At 48.0% G+C, this 16,875-nt stretch overlaps 8 protein-coding genes across 8 annotated transcripts; 4 read left to right on the top strand and 4 right to left on the bottom strand.

Annotated features, from left to right (window-relative positions):
- Positions 1–609: 609 nt before the first annotated feature.
- ylo-1 (Beta-apo-4'-carotenal oxygenase) lies at positions 610–2,321 on the top strand (the record flags this gene model as incomplete). Its single annotated transcript, XM_031151631.1, is given in 3 exon segments — positions 610–1,783; positions 1,884–2,186; positions 2,206–2,321. 3 exon segments carry the CDS (start codon positions 610–612, stop codon positions 2,319–2,321), a joined length of 1,593 nt encoding a protein of 530 aa, XP_031002534.1.
- A 663-nt stretch (positions 2,322–2,984) lies between these two features.
- On the bottom strand, positions 2,985–4,038 carry adh_0 (alcohol dehydrogenase; the record flags this gene model as incomplete). Its single annotated transcript, XM_031151630.1, has 2 exons — positions 2,985–3,794; positions 3,856–4,038. 2 exons carry the CDS (start codon positions 4,036–4,038, stop codon positions 2,985–2,987), a joined length of 993 nt encoding a protein of 330 aa, XP_031002535.1.
- A 1,261-nt stretch (positions 4,039–5,299) lies between these two features.
- Positions 5,300–6,367, bottom strand: rrp4 (Exosome complex component; the record flags this gene model as incomplete). Its single annotated transcript, XM_031151629.1, has 2 exons — positions 5,300–6,125; positions 6,180–6,367. The coding sequence occupies 2 exons, from the start codon at positions 6,365–6,367 to the stop codon at positions 5,300–5,302; spliced, it is 1,014 nt and encodes a 337-aa protein (XP_031002536.1).
- A 676-nt stretch (positions 6,368–7,043) lies between these two features.
- LHYA1_G006693 (uncharacterized protein) lies at positions 7,044–7,818 on the top strand (the record flags this gene model as incomplete). Its single annotated transcript, XM_031151628.1, has 4 exons — positions 7,044–7,130; positions 7,186–7,329; positions 7,534–7,633; positions 7,697–7,818. The coding sequence occupies 4 exons, from the start codon at positions 7,044–7,046 to the stop codon at positions 7,816–7,818; spliced, it is 453 nt and encodes a 150-aa protein (XP_031002537.1).
- Positions 7,819–9,138: 1,320 nt separating this feature from the next.
- On the top strand, positions 9,139–10,171 carry LHYA1_G006692 (putative GPI-anchored cupredoxin; the record flags this gene model as incomplete). Its single annotated transcript, XM_031151627.1, has 3 exons — positions 9,139–9,459; positions 9,510–9,747; positions 9,798–10,171. The coding sequence occupies 3 exons, from the start codon at positions 9,139–9,141 to the stop codon at positions 10,169–10,171; spliced, it is 933 nt and encodes a 310-aa protein (XP_031002538.1).
- Positions 10,172–11,239: 1,068 nt separating this feature from the next.
- On the bottom strand, positions 11,240–13,108 carry het-6_23 (Heterokaryon incompatibility protein 6,OR allele; the record flags this gene model as incomplete). Its single annotated transcript, XM_031151626.1, has 1 exon — positions 11,240–13,108. The coding sequence occupies one exon, from the start codon at positions 13,106–13,108 to the stop codon at positions 11,240–11,242; it is 1,869 nt and encodes a 622-aa protein (XP_031002539.1).
- Positions 13,109–14,086: 978 nt separating this feature from the next.
- Positions 14,087–14,506, bottom strand: LHYA1_G006690 (uncharacterized protein; the record flags this gene model as incomplete). Its single annotated transcript, XM_031151625.1, has 3 exons — positions 14,087–14,142; positions 14,252–14,339; positions 14,444–14,506. The coding sequence occupies 3 exons, from the start codon at positions 14,504–14,506 to the stop codon at positions 14,087–14,089; spliced, it is 207 nt and encodes a 68-aa protein (XP_031002540.1).
- A 1,248-nt stretch (positions 14,507–15,754) lies between these two features.
- LHYA1_G006689 (uncharacterized protein) lies at positions 15,755–16,609 on the top strand (the record flags this gene model as incomplete). The annotated part of the gene is made up of 1 exon (XM_031151624.1): positions 15,755–16,609. The coding sequence occupies one exon, from the start codon at positions 15,755–15,757 to the stop codon at positions 16,607–16,609; it is 855 nt and encodes a 284-aa protein (XP_031002522.1).
- Between the last annotated feature and the right edge of the window lie 266 nt (positions 16,610–16,875).

Raw genomic sequence — 16,875 nt, 5'->3', positions numbered from 1 at the left:
CGAGTCGGTCCAATCTTTCCTCCTGTTCGGGTATGGAATGCGATCCTTTGCGCCTAACGCCGAAATAGTCTCGGTACTTGAGAGAGCTTTCCCCGCATGTGAATCGAAGCTTCGGCCACCATCCAAGAAGCTTTGAGGGAGGCATTCATGTGAAACTTCCTTTGAACTTGACATGAATCTCATCTGAGCTTCTTACCATTCTGATTCTATCGAGAGACTAATACTACGACCAACATGTGAGTATTTGAGTTTAATGCTTTCCTCTGATCATATCCTGATTTCCGCCGTTGTCTACATGTATGAGGTGCAGCTGTTTGGTATTGTACCACCAAACTCTTTAAGCTTAGGCTTTTTTCGTGTATCTTGCCAGGTCTTGAGATTCAAAGAGAAACAGCTTCATTATTGATAAGTCAGTGACGAATTGAAGTTCACGCCATGCGAACAAGAGCAAGTGCTTAGATTGTACTCAATTCACCCCCATGAGCCTCAATATCTATGGTCGTCTATAACTGTCTCCATTTTACTTTCAATGGCTTCTAGAGACTCTACCAACGTTACATAGAACCAATTTACAGCGTTGCTGACCTGCGTTTGGATAGAATTTGCAACATGGCACCTGTCATCGCACCCTTCGAGGCCACGGCCGTCGAGTCTATCCCAAGCACAGTCAACCTCTGCAAGACCACTTTCCGAACACATAAATCGAAGCCGGTTGCCTATCGACTTGTCCAGCTACGCAAGCTCTGGTGGGGCTTGCATGATAACATGGAAGCCCTCACAGAGGCATGCAAGAAAGATTTGGGAAAGCCAGTATTTGAAACAGGCATTTCGGAAATAGACTGGTGTATGAACGACATTATATTCGTGACAAAGAATTTGGAGAAGTGGGCGAAGGATGAGTCTGCTCCAGACATCGATCTACAAAACAAGCTATTCAGTCCCAGGATCAAGAAGGAGCCCCTCGGTACAGTCCTAATCATTGGCGCATTCAACTTCCCAATCCAGCTTTCATTCGGCCCCCTTATTGGAGCTATTGCCGCAGGATGCACCGCTGTTCTGAAGCCCTCAGAGGTCTCACCCGCCAGCGCAATGGTTCTCAAGAAAATAGTTGAGGAATACCTCGACCCGAATGCTTACGCAGTCGTTAATGGTAGTATCCCAGAAAGCACTGCTTTGCTGAACGAGAAGTGGGATAAGATCTTCTACACTGGCAGCGGTAACGTTGGGACTATTATTGCCAAAAAGGCAGCCGAGACTCTTACTCCAGTTTGTCTAGAGCTTGGAGGACAAAATCCAGCTTTTGTCACCAATCATGCTGATGCTCGCCTTGCAGCCCGCCGACTGCTGTGGGGAAAGCTACATAACGCAGGCCAAGTTTGTATCAGTCAGAATTATATCATGGTTGAAAAGGACATCTTGCCAGCATTTATTGAGCAGCTGAAAGTCGCGATTAAGGAGTTTTATCCAAAAGGTCAGAGGAACAGCGAAGATTTTGCGCGAATCGTCAATAATAGACACTTTCAGCGAATCAAGAAGATGGTTGACGATTCGAAGGGGAAGATCTTGATTGGTGGAGAGATGGACGAGTCTGACAACTTCATTGAGATTACGGTCGTTCTCGTTCAGGATCAAAACGATTCGATGATTGTGGATGAATCTTTTGGCCCTTTGATGCCTCTGCTTGCTGTGGATAATATCGAGGAGGCCATCCGTACTGCCAATTCCGTCCATTCAACACCATTGGGTTTATATGCTTTCGGATCAAAAGCCGAGACGACAAAAAGTGAGTTCCCTAATTCTCTCTTGAATGCGGCGTCGAGCCTCGCATCCGGCCCAAGGATGACTACTGTTTCTCAATAGCATAACTAACATCAATCCTCTAGTCCTCAACGAAGTAACATCCGGTGGCGCTTCGATCAACGATGCCTTTTACCATGGCTCCATCCCAACCCTCGCCTTCGGCGGGGTGGGAGACTCAGGCCAGGGTGCCTACAGAGGTAAAGCCTCCTTCGACACATTCACGCACCGCCGCTCCATCACCACCACACCCGGCTGGATCGAGAAGATGCTCGACATCCGCTATCCACCTTACGCCGGCAAACTCGAGAAGTTCCGGAAGATGAACGGTAAGAAGGCCAACTTTGACAGGAACGGAAAGGAGATCAAGGGCCTTGGTTACTGGTTGAGTTTTTTTTTTTGCCCTAGGAGGTCCTAGTTTTAAGGCGGGCTTGGTGAGGTGGGTGTTGGTCGCTGCCGTTGCGTTTGGTGCTAATCGATATGCCACTGCTGGTGCTGGTCGATTGCCATCTTGGTTGAGATAGGCGGTTGCCTAGGAATATCTTGAAGGGCCCCAATCGCATTGACTTCATGGTAATGGTGCGGCACCAGTTATGTATATTATGAGCTTACAGTACCTCGGAACGGCGACTTGCATATAAAATGATTTTACTGGGATATCCAGAATGAGAACAAGTTTCTCATCAAGCTTGCCACGTGAACTTTTACGACTTGTACATTGCACAATCATGTCAGAACTTGACCTTGACGAAATGCCACACGCTACTTTAATTTCTGTGCTTGAGAAGCCTCAATTCTTAATCAGCGCGTACATTTTATTGTGCATATTTTGTTGCATTTGGAAGCGGATAGGCCTGTCCTGTTCCTTGGCCTGGTTCCGTTAATTGTTGGGATGATGGCAATCCTTACGTACCCGAGGTAGCTCCCACATTCGAATACGAAGCAATGCATATAAGTTTGGAATGATGGGGATGTATGTTGATTTTATTCTTATTCTAATGTTATCAAAAGCAAATGTAGCTGGCTACACTGGCATTCTATAAATAATTCGCTCCCTGTTTGCGCCGTTGCAATGCTATGCCAAAACAAAACATCCCCATACCAATCCCTGCTTTTTAAATTATGCCTTCCTTTCATTTACACCACTTTACTCCGCAACGTGTTGTTCTATCCCGCAACAAACTGCCCTACTCCGCAACAAGCACAGCCCTATACCTCATCTTCCCCTCCTCCAACTTCTTCATACTCTCTTCAATGCCCTCCGCCGTCAACGGAAACGTCTCAATAATAGGCCTGATCTGATGCAGTGCCGCAAACGCCAACATATCCCGCTGCACCTGCCGCGCTGCCACCAGACTCCCCTGCACAGTCAGCTCCGACGCGATGATGGGCATATACGGCATCTTGAGGTCCTCGCTCGATACGCTGAGCGGGTAGATGGTGCCCCCCGGCGCCATGATGGGTAGGATTTGCTTCCAGTCTGGTTGTTGCGAGGTCGTGACGAGCAGGTGGTCGATCTTCCCGGACACTTTTAACTCTTGCACGCCTTTCGTAGCGACGAATTCCGTAGCGCCCAGCTTGAGCGCCTCAGCTTTCTTGCTATCCGTGGTACTAAACACAACGACCTCATTGCCCATCTTAGCCGCAAACTGGATCGCCAGATGCCCTAATCCGCCGACGCCGATGACGCCGATACGGTCCGTGGATCTAGCGCCGAACGAGTGCAGTGCGTTGAAGACGGTGGCGCCGCCGCACATGAGCGGCGCTGCGAATTCGCGGGGGATGGAGGCGGGGATGGCGAAGATGAAGGCTGCTTTCCAGATAGAGTAGTGTGCGAAGGAGCCCGTGTCGAAGTTGGCGGTGCCGTACATTGTGCGCTCGGGACAGAGGGTTTCGCGGCCCGTGATGCATTGTTTGCAGTGGCCGCAGGCGGTTTGCTGGTAACCCCAGCCGACGGAATCGCCTTTGCTGTAGGCTTTTACGGAGGAGCCGACTTCCTGGTGGGGGGTTAGATATGGGACAGGATAGATGAGAGTATGGTTGGGGGAGGGGACTTACTTCGATGATACCAGCGCCTTCGTGGCCGAGAACCATATCTGCTTCCTTGAAATGCTCGTCGGTTCCGCAGACGCCTGAATGTGTGACTTTGATGAGGACCTCATCGTGGCCGAGTTCCCTCTTGGTCTGGGATTTGATGATCTTGCCTCCCTTCGACCCTTTGAAAACTGTAAAGTCAACCATGGCTGCGAAAATATATTCTAATGTTTTGATCTAAAACTTGAAACTGAAAGTATAGATAGTGAGAGAGAGAGTTCTAGATGGTATTGGTAGAGAAGTGTGAGAATTGTTTGAGAATGGAGAAGGCAATAATAGTGAGAATGGCACTCTCTTATATGAAGAAACGATTCATAACATAATAGATTGTTGATAAGCAAGTTTATGATGTGGGCTGCTAGTAGAATACCCCCGAAAGGCCCCGAAGAATTGAAACATGTTAGGACCGTCATGGACGGCTTTTGCTTGTAAAAATTTCGGTGTTGAGGTGGAAACAATGCAGAGCAGACAACAATAATCGGGGCTTCGGAAGGTAGGTACGAGTAGGACTTTACACTGCCAGTAGTCCCCAGCCAAGACCGATCTTGGCTCCTGCCTGTTGCATTGTAGTAGGAAGCGTAGAAATCCCATGAGTCATGGTCATTCCAAGTAGAAAGTTAATTAATCAATGAAAATATAATGATCCCTAGCCTCATATCTCTGCCGGAAACTTTAAAAATATAGGTACCGGCCTACTTTTCAGGAACGGATACCTAGCTTCCCGTTTTTGGAGTCCACATCGACATAAGCAGTATTGATTGGTTCAATAAATGAAAAATGCACTCCGTATGGATACATGGTCGGAAATCATGATGTAAGATTCTCAGCATAACGCATATGTGGGGGCAAAAAAAAAAAAAAAGCCGGCAATCGTATCTTGCCTCTTCGTGGGTAAAAAAGTGTCCTAATAGATAGGCGAGTTTTGGTGCATTATTAGGTCCCTTTTTTCGTCCACCAAGAGCTTGCTTAGCGAGCTAGGGAGTTTTATCGCCGAATGGCTTTAAGAGAACAAGGAAGAAATCTCCGATGATTTTAAGTTTGGACCTTTGTTGATTGCCTCAAAATAGAATGTCTGAGATATGGAGTCTAGACCTGCCAACGTCATTGTCGCACTATGAGGATATATTTCTGTGATAAAGGATGCCCTACCTACCTATTGAGGACACTCGGTTGGTGTTGACAGGATTCAGGCGGTCGCGGTAAAAACCGGTAAGACTTTTGAACAGACTTCTGAACGGCTGGCTGCAATTTGATATCTCCCTAGAAATATATTTCGGATTCCTGCCCGGGTTTGGTAGTTGCTCGGTGTAAAACTATATCTTTGGAAGAAACAGATATGTTCACTTTCCTGCCGTCACTGCCGTCAGGTTGAAGATATTTTTGGAGATTTCGTCCTGACTCGTGTAATTCAGGGGCCACTCAACAAGCCCAAGACTTTCTTGCCCTTCTCGCCTCCAAGATAGGTATTGCTTTCCCCAGCTTCTTCGCCATCAATCATGATTGCAGCCTCGTATCCCTTCATAACCATGTCTTCATCAACCCTCAACCCCTCCTCCACCAATAAATTTATAACCCCCCTAATCCGCGAGATCTCCTTCCGGGTCTCGCGGGCAATCTCGTCGTTCTGACTGGAATAGACAGTACTGCTGACGCTCTCCTCCATTCTGGTGATTGCTGTATCACCCCCAGCGACTTCGACGTGCTTGCTGATCCATATGTATCCATTGACACCCAGAACCACATCGACCTTCCCGCCCGCATTGACAGTATCAATCGTCCAGACCTGTCTCCTAGCCCTAACCACACCACCACCGCCTCCCGTCCCACTGACACTCATAAAAACCCCATTCCTCAACTTCCCATACTTCAAACTCCTCGTATGTAAACTAGCGCTTCCATCCTGACGTAAACTCTGTACTTCAGCAACCAGCAAATCGCCTTCACTGAAGAAGGTTCTGATTTGAAGTTCGTCTGTCTCTGTTCTCTTTCGTAGAATGCCTCCGGGGAGGTTAATGGCCGAGAGTGGTAGATCTGCCAGCACAGGAGCGCCGACATCGACGCGCCAGCGCTTGGACTGTACTTCGACGATACGACCTACGACCAGGTCACCGATCTCGGGGGTATATCGAGCGCGTAGGGGTCGGACGGAGAGGAGCTTGTTGGTTTTTTGAACGGTGCCAGCTACTGTAGCTATGATTTCTGTCGAGGCAGGTGCGATGTATGTACCGTGGCCTCTGGAAGTTTATTAGCAGGCATATTCGAAATGTCTGAGAAATAGAGCAGCGTACCTCATCCATTGGGGATCATCAGTGACTATTTCGCCGGGAGTTACAACGTCTTTCTTGTGTCGCGCGCGTTTGGCAGGGCGCATGTCATGATCTCCTTCCAGATCAGCACCACCATCTTCGGAATCTGAGGAGTTTTCTCTGAGGTAGGGCACTCCAGCTGGAGCTGGCGCAAGTATCGTAATTGCCATGGCTGTTATGCTGGTGTCAACAAGGCTGAGAGGTTTTCGATGTAGGGATAGATTTATCTGCCGCTTGGTACCGCCTTTTCTCCTTAGTCTAGTCTCAAATTGGTTTACCAACCACCAATGAGGAAATATTGCTGTGCCCAAGGCCGAGAGTAGAAAACTGCTTGGTATATGTTTTACGTGCATGTATCTGTCAATTTGTAATTGAATAACTTGCCTTATTGAGTCTACTCCAGTATATTAATTATTGTGGTTCTGCTTTATGAAGTGTAAGACACTGTAGCAGTTAAGGAGTACACAGGGACTTGTAATGGTTACGTAGATTGGACTTCTATTGAATAATCTTCTTCAAACACTTCGAATACCCCAAGATGGTTTCTTGCGCCTCTGTAAAAGCATACTACAAAGGACAGCGAGTAATTCAATAACACGTGATAACATGTCCGCGGGAATATCCTTGTTGTCGTTGCCCTCCGCCACTTATTCTGGAAGCTAATCCTTATGAATGAATGGTTGAAAGGATGCGGGAATACTATAGCTAAAGTGAGCAATAAAACCTGTCTTCCGGTTTGCACACGTGATTTGAAGATATACCTTTTCGCTTAGGCTACGCTACTTGTCTTGACAAAATCAGACTCATTGAGCCGACAGAATGCTGTGACATAAATCTTTGTACAAGATGAATTCTCATGGCAAAGCTCACGCCGAGGTATGGGACGACTCTGCCCTGGTGGATTCGTGGGACGAAGCGGTTAATGAGTACAAGGTCAGTATTCCTCGATGCATTCAATGGCAGGCAACAACAACTGATATTGGAATAGAAATATCACGGGGTACAAGCTCGAGGTGAGAACGTAGAGGAATTGCTGAGAGCACACACGAAGCAGAGTAATGGAGTGTCAGTTCACCTTTTGTACTGTAAGTTTGCGCAAAAAGCTTACAGGGTTTTAGCAGCGAGGATGAGGGTATGCAGGTCGAGGAGCATCTCGACCATGATTTTGAAGCCAAGAAAAGTCTGCCAGAAGAAACAGCTGATCACGATACAAGATCTCTTGGGGATGGCTCTCAGGTAAGCTTCAACTGCAAATTCAAATATGGATCTCGACGATGAATTTCTTGGCATTGAAACAGTCCTCATGCGATCCGAGTTAAACCTTATCAACGTTTAGGTGAGAGACAAGTACTCTGGCCCCAATGAAATGCCAGGGCAGGCACCGGATAGCGGAGTGAAGAAGGGTCCAGCACTGCCACAACATCTCATCGGTCAAGGTGAGACAAACATCCGGCATCGAGACTTCATGGAGATGGACTGATGTGGATCTTTCAATGCAGTTCATGACAACAACCTGAAGAGCCTTTTGATGTCGTGGTACTATGCAGGCTACTATACTGGTCTCTACGAGGGACAGCAACAACAGGGAACCCAAACCTCGCATGGCAAGCCTGGAAATTGAGATGGAACTTTGAGGGGGAGGGAGGGGGCTAATTGGATTCGTTGCGGGACATCTGTGACGAAGAAAGTTTGGACCATCTAAAAGTTGTGGCTATCCGACTTCAGCGTCCGAGACCACGGATGCCGTACTGTATACTGACGGGTGCTAAAGACATGGGGTGGGCTGATGTAGAAACAAAGCGCCGGACAAGAGACGTCTCGTTTCAAGTTCAGATCGTCAAGGCGCAGTCCTATCTGGAGGTTTTGGCCTTGGCGCGGTCTTAATGCCTTTCACCGGGGGCTTCGTCCTATCATATGATGCAAATGTCAAAATAAACTCAGAATTGTCGGCGATTGCAAGCACCCAAGCACCTAAGCAATCAAGCAATATCGAAGCGGCTGATTTTTGGGTTTGGCTTTCAAAATTATGGAGAGTTGATGTTCTCGGGACGTGCGTGATTGGATTGGCATTGGCTCCCGTTGTAGCTTGGCTGCAGCCGAGATGCTTCTCTGAACCTCCCTCTTCCTCACTCACTTCAGCTCACCCCAAATACATCCCAACTTTTAATTGAACAATCCATCCTTAAGCTAACTGTGCCGCTGATGCTGATGCTGCCGCTGTCCGTTTTGTTTCTGTTTTTGTCACCTCCTTTCTTCTTTGCATTCTTCAGATAATCCGTCCTGCTTCCGAGACGCGGGTGCTGTTCGAGCCCCCTGTCGCTCTCGCCTGCATTTGGGTCTGAGACGAGTCTGGGACAAGCTTCAAAACACTCCACGTCAAGGACAGTCGCCGCACACATGGCAACTGACCACATTGCGCTCCGTGCATCCTGCTTCCGTCCATTGTCTGGGGATCTGAAGAGAATGTCATCCCGCTTCACCCACCAAGTCGTCCAAAAACGCATTGCCGTTTGGAGGCAACCTTCATGGATACAGTCCGGACGAGGAGGACTCCGAGTAAGCTTGTCCCTCGTTTCGTGCCAGGGGTCGCCAGGAGAACGTCCCAAGAAGCTTTCCGCTGCTGGCCCTGGCGCCCTAATCTCATGCTTGGTTTATTATCTCATGTTCCCCGACACCACATTTGCTTTCGTCTCTTCTTCTCCATTCGTCTTGCTGTGAACACGTTCATTCACTCCCTTATTTTATTTCAGCAGCTTTTCTATCTACTATCCCGAGCAGGCCCTCGCCATTTGGCTATACTTATTCCAAGCTTCAGACTTACAATCTTTACTCAACGAACAAGCCAAGACAACTTTGATAGTTCAGCTATTCCGCAGTGCGGCTTTCAGTCTTTGCATTATCTCCAATAACGATACTTAGTCGACTATTCTAATTTACCAATATGAAATTCTCCGCCGCATTAGCACTTTGCGCCGCGCCATTGGCGTTGGCCAGTACTCTTCAGGTCGATTTGATGAAGCGAGGGGCAGTCGATGTTGAGGTTTCCCAACAAAGTGGTAGCTCAGGATCACAGAAGAGCAGCAGCGATAGCAAGAGCAGCAACAACAACGCCGCTGCCAACAACAACGCTGCCAAGGGTCAGCAGTCAAGCACGTCAATAACGGAAGTGATTATTCTTTGGGTCAACAACGGTGGAAGCGCTACGACCAGCTCCGTAAACAGCGCACAGGCAGTTGGAACGGCAGCAGCAGCAACCCATACGGTAAGCTCTCGGACAACAACCTTTCTGGAACCCTTTGCTAACTTGCTCAGGTCACTGTCGGTGGAACTGCAGGTCTTGTCTACTCACCTGACAGCGTTGCAGCTGCCGTTGGAGATACCGTTCTTTTTACTTTCATGAGCGCTAACCACACTGCCACTCAATCCGCCTTCACCACTCCCTGTGAAGCGCTTACTGGGGGTATCGATTCTGGCTTTATCCCCAACACCAACAACTCTGTCGTCCCAGCACCACAAATGGCTATGCAGGTCACTGTGGCTACTCCCATTTGTAAGTTGGCATATTAGTCTTCGCTACTTTCTCTCGCTAACACCTCGCAGGGTTCTACTGCAAGCAAAAGGGCCACTGCGGAAAAGGCATGGTTTTCTCCGTCAACCCCACTGCCAACAAGACCCAAGCCATGTTCGCGCAAATGGCCATTGCACAGAACGGAACCGGAACCGCCACGGCCATCACTGGAGGTAGTTCTGCCGCCGCTGCTGCCCCAGCAGCATCCAGCGCGTCGTCTTCGTCCAGCTCATCTTCCGGAAGCTCTGGAAGCATGGTCTCGTCACAGGGAACCACCAACTCAGCCGGTGTTTGCACTTGCGCTTGCCTCTGTGGCGTTGCTTCTTTCCCCAGCGCTGCTCAAGGTGTTGGTGCTTTCGGCGGAATGTCAGGTAATTACTTGCCCCTCTTCGGTTCAGCTTCATAGAAATCTCGATACTAACGTCTGCACAGGTGCTATGCCATTAGCCGCTCTGACAATATAGAGCCGTGATATTTCCTTAGGTCCCAGATCTCAAGAATAGAAGCGAAGAGACAGAAAAAGGTTCACGTGTCGCCGTTGAGAGGCTTGATCGCGGAACCTGGAGTTGGTGTGGCATTGACGGCCTGTGTTATTATTGATATATAGGTAGTCGACTGGCTCGTTATTATTTTTTGATTGGGGAAATGGGTGGATGTGCTCTTTAATAGTATGATTGAATGGAAACTTTTATTGCATTCCATTTCGGCGTTTTCTTGACGGTGTGGTGTGGTGCAGATAGACGGCTTGTATAACCCTTCAGTATTTTTTACATCTTCAATTAGCATCATGCCTGCACTTGATAGCGATGATTAATTGTGACTCTTCCCACATCTCTTGATTTGAATACTTGCTTTCTATCATTCCATTTGCAGTCTCAACACCTACCATGATCGATCCATCGGGACAAGCCCATCCCAATTCTCTCGTCCTTTGTAAGCATCCACAAAGAACTAAATTTCGATATGAACTAAATTCTCTGATTATTCACAACTTTCACATCCGAGAGTTCGGTCTAGAAACTCGGGACAGCGACGGGCTGGCCAGTCGTGATTTGCATATCGATTGAACGGCATGCATATAAGGACGCGTGGTCCGTGTTATGCGGGTGAAAGGGAGGCTGTTTCATACAATGCTGAGGCCTGAAAACGACAAGATACTGTATGAGGTGAAGAGGGGAGGTGGAAGGAAGGTTTTCTGGGAGGAGTGGTGTAGATTGATTCTTAGTCGTGCTGAAAGGAGGCATAGGAAGACCAGGAAGACACCGCATATGATTTACCACATCACCAAGTTTTCTGATTTACTACCTTTTAAATAACCGCACTTAATCCAATGTCTATTCTTTCACTTTTGTCAAATTTCTGATGTACTAAGAAATCTAAAGTGGATACCATGATGTATTGTGAATATGTGAGGCGCAATCTAGCACTTTAAATTAACTTCGAAGACTAAATGGGCCATTGTTACTGGCATGCTTCATCGAATCTCGAACCACTCTTCGCCTAGTTTTCCTCTCTTCAATTCCTCAATAGCCTCTCCATACATCGCACCATTCATGTAGCACGCCTCCATGAATTTCCATTGAGCGCCAGCTTGGCGAAGAAGAAAAGGGGGCTCCCCACCATAAAGGATGGACACGAGATCACCAGCTCTTGCATCTCTGGTACCAGCCCCCAGGTTATTATCCTCTGTTATGAATAAAGAGAAGGGACACTCGTTAATAAAACGAGCAAGATCACCACAATCGCTCAAATTTGCTTCTATGATCATGCCTGACAACGTAGGATCTGTGTCGTATGCATCCAAATCTTCCTGTATATTTGACTCACTGATATAGTGACCCTCCTCGTCCCGCTCACCACCGCAACTTACAAAGCAACTTACAAGGACCATCTCTAAGAGGAACTTGTAACCCTCTACGGGTACAGATTCAATATTCGCGTTAAAATCCGAGTAAAGAGAGCCTATGGCCTTGAGAAGGACGAGTTCCTTTGTCTCTGCCCACGGACTAGCATCAAGTAGAACCGATATTTCTTTCCAGATATGCGTCAGCCAGTCAGCGTCGTCTGATTTCCTTTGCAATGGGAACACGCGACTTATGTTTGCTACTTTTAGGCCCTTCAGAACAAGAATTTCCCGATCTGAGACATTTCGTACTTCGGGGACTTTGTCGCGACTCGCACTCCATCCTCGGTCCAGGAATCCGGTGCGAAGCCGGTACCAGGGATTTTTCAACATCGATGGGTTGTCCCATCGAGGTATCCAGGATGGAAAGCCCTCGGTTCCAGTATTAGAGCTTTCGATGCTAGCAAAGGCTTCGGTCAAATTATACTTAGCGTCGTCTTCATTCTGCTGGATCATATGGCGGACAGCATCGCCATATACATGTACGACTGATTTTGAGTAGTCTGGCTGGAGCAAGACACCCTTACGGTCCGATTCATGCATCAGCCCCAGGAAGGCATAGATTTTGTCTCTTGGATCAGTCGCTTTTGAGTACATTATCAAGCCTCCAGCGATAAGACTCTCCAAATAGGGTCTGTAATTTCCCCTTTGCTTAAATATCTCCTCCGCCCTCTCATAGACATCCACGAGCTTGGTGTTATAAGGGTGAGTCACATTCCAACCGATCCAAGTGGCCGTAACAGCGACCTCCTTCCAGCCAATTTCGAACGGACCAATATAGAATACTGGTGGTGCAAATGCCACTTCCTGGACAACCCAGGCCCTTGAAAACCAAGGTTGGTCATAGAACCACTCTATTGCCTGCCATTCATTGGGAGTTTGTATTGGAGTTGGGCGCTGTAGTCTTGCGGTAGTTGAGGTATAACTCCGTAGTTGCAGATCCATCGGAGAGTTCATATCTAAATCAATCGCGTCAAGCGACTTCCCGATCTTGGCACAGCATTCTGCTGCAAACCATTTGATAGTTTGAATTGCTGTTTCAGCGAGCCCGTTATCTTCTCCAAGCCAGACAATCACTCTCCAAGCCTGGCTATAGATCTCTCTCATCAACTGAATTTGTTGCGATCTCTCCTCGAGGTCTTCTTGGTTCACACAGATAGCATCAACCCAAACGGTTCTAGTGGTACACGGCGATCGGATCCGCCTCAGCGCAAGCGCTAAGTTCGGTGTCACAGAGTGCTGATGGCCATTGCATAGTATGGCCTCGGGTGGATTTGGATTGCCCCACACGTATGATAAAGCCTCCAGCCGAGGACGCGTCTCAAGATCAACAACTTCAAGGTCGCACTCGATCATAGTATGCTCGAGGGCAGCGCGGAGCTTTAGCAGTCGAATAGTATTTGACTTGCCCGATAGTGATCGTGGCAGAGTTGAGTACATGGTATGACTCATACGAGCTCCGCTCCGCAGTATGGGCGCTGGACTGGCTCGACTGGTAACCGGTGTAGCAGAACAGTTTGTAGCTCTCCACTACGTAGTCGTAGACAACAAAGCGGCTTACTAGCTTAGTAAGCGCCGATTCTCTACCAACCAACAGCTACGTCTCTGGGAGAATTGGCCCTACACGGATTCTTATTGGTCCCCCGAGTGCCCCCCCAATTCTTCCAGTGTAGAGTCTGAGGAAGCTGAGATAACAACGCAGACGGATATGATTAATAGAGTCGTAACTCGCACGGAGAGCAATCCATCATCATTTTATAAATCAGACTCCATCTGGAGCTTTACATACCTACCTGCCAAAATATATAATATAGGGCCACTATAGAACTGACCAATTATAACCACCACCCAACAATCCTCTAGTATAGAGTCTAAGCTTATTTGGTGCGTTTTTGGTCAAATGATTAGTCACGTGCTCCAAGAAATGAGGGATCCAACATTTGCTCCAGCAGGAGACCAGAAACGGATTCCCAGCAAAGTTTGGTAAGGAAATTGCAGCCGAGGCAGACAGGAAGCCAAAAGTGGTTCCGTATTATCGGGCTCAGGGATGCTCAGGCTCTACTCCAGCATGCTCACCCCCAGCTCAGGTCAAAACAGCAGTTGCTTACGTTCGGAGACTAGAACGGAACTAGCAAAAGGGAAAAATACTCCTGAGTCTATAGGTATTATGTCCAAGAATGCCGGCGCTTGCTAGAATTCCTTGTTCCATAGACCTTTTTCACCAAGAGGCAGAAATTGGGCATTGAAAATTCCTTGGTAAAGACATTCGTTCTCCCAAACCACGCATTCTAAAAGTGTATCAAACCAACTCTCGCCATGCTCCAATTTCTCGCTCAATATTGATTCATAAAACGTGTCCAACCCGTCTCGTAATGACATTCTCCCATCGTATCGTCGGCGCTTCCGTTCGACAGTCGTCTATTTCTTCTTGGGTGCACCAGCAGCGCCGCCGCCGGCGATTTTCTTTGCATCGGCTAGATAGAAAAAAAAGGTTATTAGAACATGTGTTGCTTATGTATTGCTGGTTGGCGTGAAAACATGGGGATTTTGGGCGTGTGAGGGTGGGATGGAATATGTATGTACCGTCAGCTTGCTTCTTCCTCATCTTCTCAGCATTGCTTTCATTTTCGCGCTGCATCTCAGAGCCGGTCTTGGAATTGCCTTGTCTAGGCTACAAAACGAGTCAGCACAACGCAGCACAACACACCGACTTACCTATCGTTCATGCGCGCGCATGGGGCATTAAGATAGATAGAAGGGGTGGGGCTTGCGTACCCCATTAAGCTTTCTTTTCAGTTCGGCTTCACGAGCCTTGTCACGCTGATTACCTCTGGCCATCTTGAGTGTCTGCAATTCTGTGAGAGAGGTTCGTGGTTGTTTGCGCGCCGGCGTGGGTGTGGCTCGGTATTCGGTCAAGGCTGAGAAAAAGTTGGGTGGGCCAGGCCAGGCTCTCGAAATAGAAATTTGGGATTAGTCGTTCATCTTTATCTTGTAGCGCAGCGTAGCCGCGCCTTGCCGCCAATGTTGTTGGCGCGCACTCTCGCTCTTCATTAGAAGGTTCAAACAAACGACTTTTAATTTAATCACGAGGTGAGAGCTTTCAAATTTAGGGACTTGCTATTTCCGTGCTGGCATCGGGAGTCATGACTTTTGCCACAGAGATCAGGCTGGACTTGGACTTTCAACTTGAAACATTTTCTTGAAGCGCCCATATCCAATAACTTCACGGCAGTCACTGTCGTTGAAACATTTCAAGGGGAGCTCGCCGCATAAGATCTCTTGTCTTGGCACCTATGCAAGCGCTTGTCCCAGGCTTGATTGGGCGCGAATGGACGATGTACTCCCTGGATGATGGCTGTCCACGCATTTCTCGCATGCAAACCTCCTGGACTTGCTTCTGGGACATTTGAGGACAGCGTCAATAGCCTCGCGATGAGGCCTTTGGAGTTCCAGACACACGTTCACCCTCAGTCCGTGCTACAGCCAGCTTCATCCAATTGTTTCTTGCGAAACTCGCTCTACCCACCGTGCCTTTGTTCGCGCTCTGAAGCATGGTATGGTCGAAGAACCTCCCTTCCACTAGAATGTTATTGGATGTCCTCGAAGCTTTCTTTATACAACATTCACGCTAGGAACTTTGGAACAGAGGCATGATTCCCCACAATGATTCCCAGAATAGCGGACGTGACTTCGGTCTCAAAGCATGGGCGTTGTCAGTTTCTTCATATTCACTGTTCTGCCCACCTTTTCATTGTCTTCCCATTGTCCATTCACGACAAAAGACTTTTCCCTCGTTGTTCTATTCATAACAATGAGGTTCGCGCTACAATAGCAGGCTTCTATATTTCTTCTAATCTCATATTTTCTATAACTTTAACAACTTTTATTCCCTCCCACGATCTTTCATCTTAGACACCGTACCACCATTTTTGAATCGACTTCAACCCCTATCTACTGCAGGCAGTAAACTTCATTCTACTACTACAAACTTCTTCCCAATACCGTAAGTCTTCAAGTCCTCGAAACATCATCTGAATCATCCTGACAGTGTAGACTTGAACCCACGTCCACATATCATAATACACCATGAAGATGTTCTCCCCTAATACCGGAAACAAAATGGCCGGTGGTGGTTACATTACGTTGAACATCATTCGAGTACTCAACATCATCTCTCTCCTGCTGGTTGCCGTCGCTAGTTGGGTCATGCTTGTCATGACAGTCAAGACCTCTAACTTTTTCTTCTTCGACGGAGTATCACATCTCATCACAAGCGTCGTTGCACTCTTTCTCGTCGTCTCCGAGCTTAACGTCTGGACGAACTACTTTGCAAAGAACTGGCCAAATCTGGGCCCTGACTCTGGCTTTGTCTGTCTCGGAGTCGCAATGATCGTCCTCGGTTTCAACATCTTGGGGAATCTTAACAAAGGAGCAACCAGCGTCGAAAACCTCGGCTTGCCCCTTTGGCGCGTAGTCATCGCGTCCGGTATTCTCTCATCCCTGATCGGCTTCTTCAACATCATTGCCACCTACATCTTCTCGAGCTCAAAGCTGAACATCACCGGCCGTCAAGTCCGTGGCAATGGCGCAACCACCTTCCCGAAAAATGCCAAGGATAACTTCAGCATGTCTAGTGGCTCAACACGCAAGTCTGAGAGCACTACCCTACCAAGGTACCAACCACCTCCGAGCCCACCTCAAGAGGAACGACGAAAGTCCCGCTTCGGCTTCCATCTTCCCATCCGCATGTCCATGATCGGGAAGCCCCAGCACGAACCTCAGGGCAGCGAACCGTTCTCGAAATGGGATGACCGAAGCTCGCCCGTCGTGCCAGAGGTTCAACGTCCACCTACTGCCTTGCACCCAATGCACGCTGCAGGGCCAGCATGCCCACCACCGTCATCACGGTACAGCGTGGTCAGCAATATGACGAGATTTTAAGGCGGTCAAGACTTCAATTGAGTATTGCATTAGAAGGCGTTTCTGGGAGTTTGCTTTGGTCTTTCCTTGAAAATACCCGCTCCTTACGAAGCACTGGTTTCTTATTTCAAGGGAGGAGTTTCTGGCGTGAATGGGATGGGAGGCGTGGCGCTTTGTACACATTGTAACATGATTCTGTATTACAATGAAAAATAATAAACTAAAAGAATTGTTCCTAAAGTGGAGATGTAAAATGTGATGTATCGAATTCCCCAGCATGATTCAGG

The sequence above is a fragment of the Lachnellula hyalina genome (assembly GCF_007821495.1).
Source record: "Lachnellula hyalina strain CBS 185.66 chromosome Unknown contig00164, whole genome shotgun sequence".
Taxonomy (NCBI): domain Eukaryota; kingdom Fungi; phylum Ascomycota; class Leotiomycetes; order Helotiales; family Lachnaceae; genus Lachnellula; species Lachnellula hyalina.
This window is presented reverse-complemented; position numbering and strand designations above follow the sequence as displayed.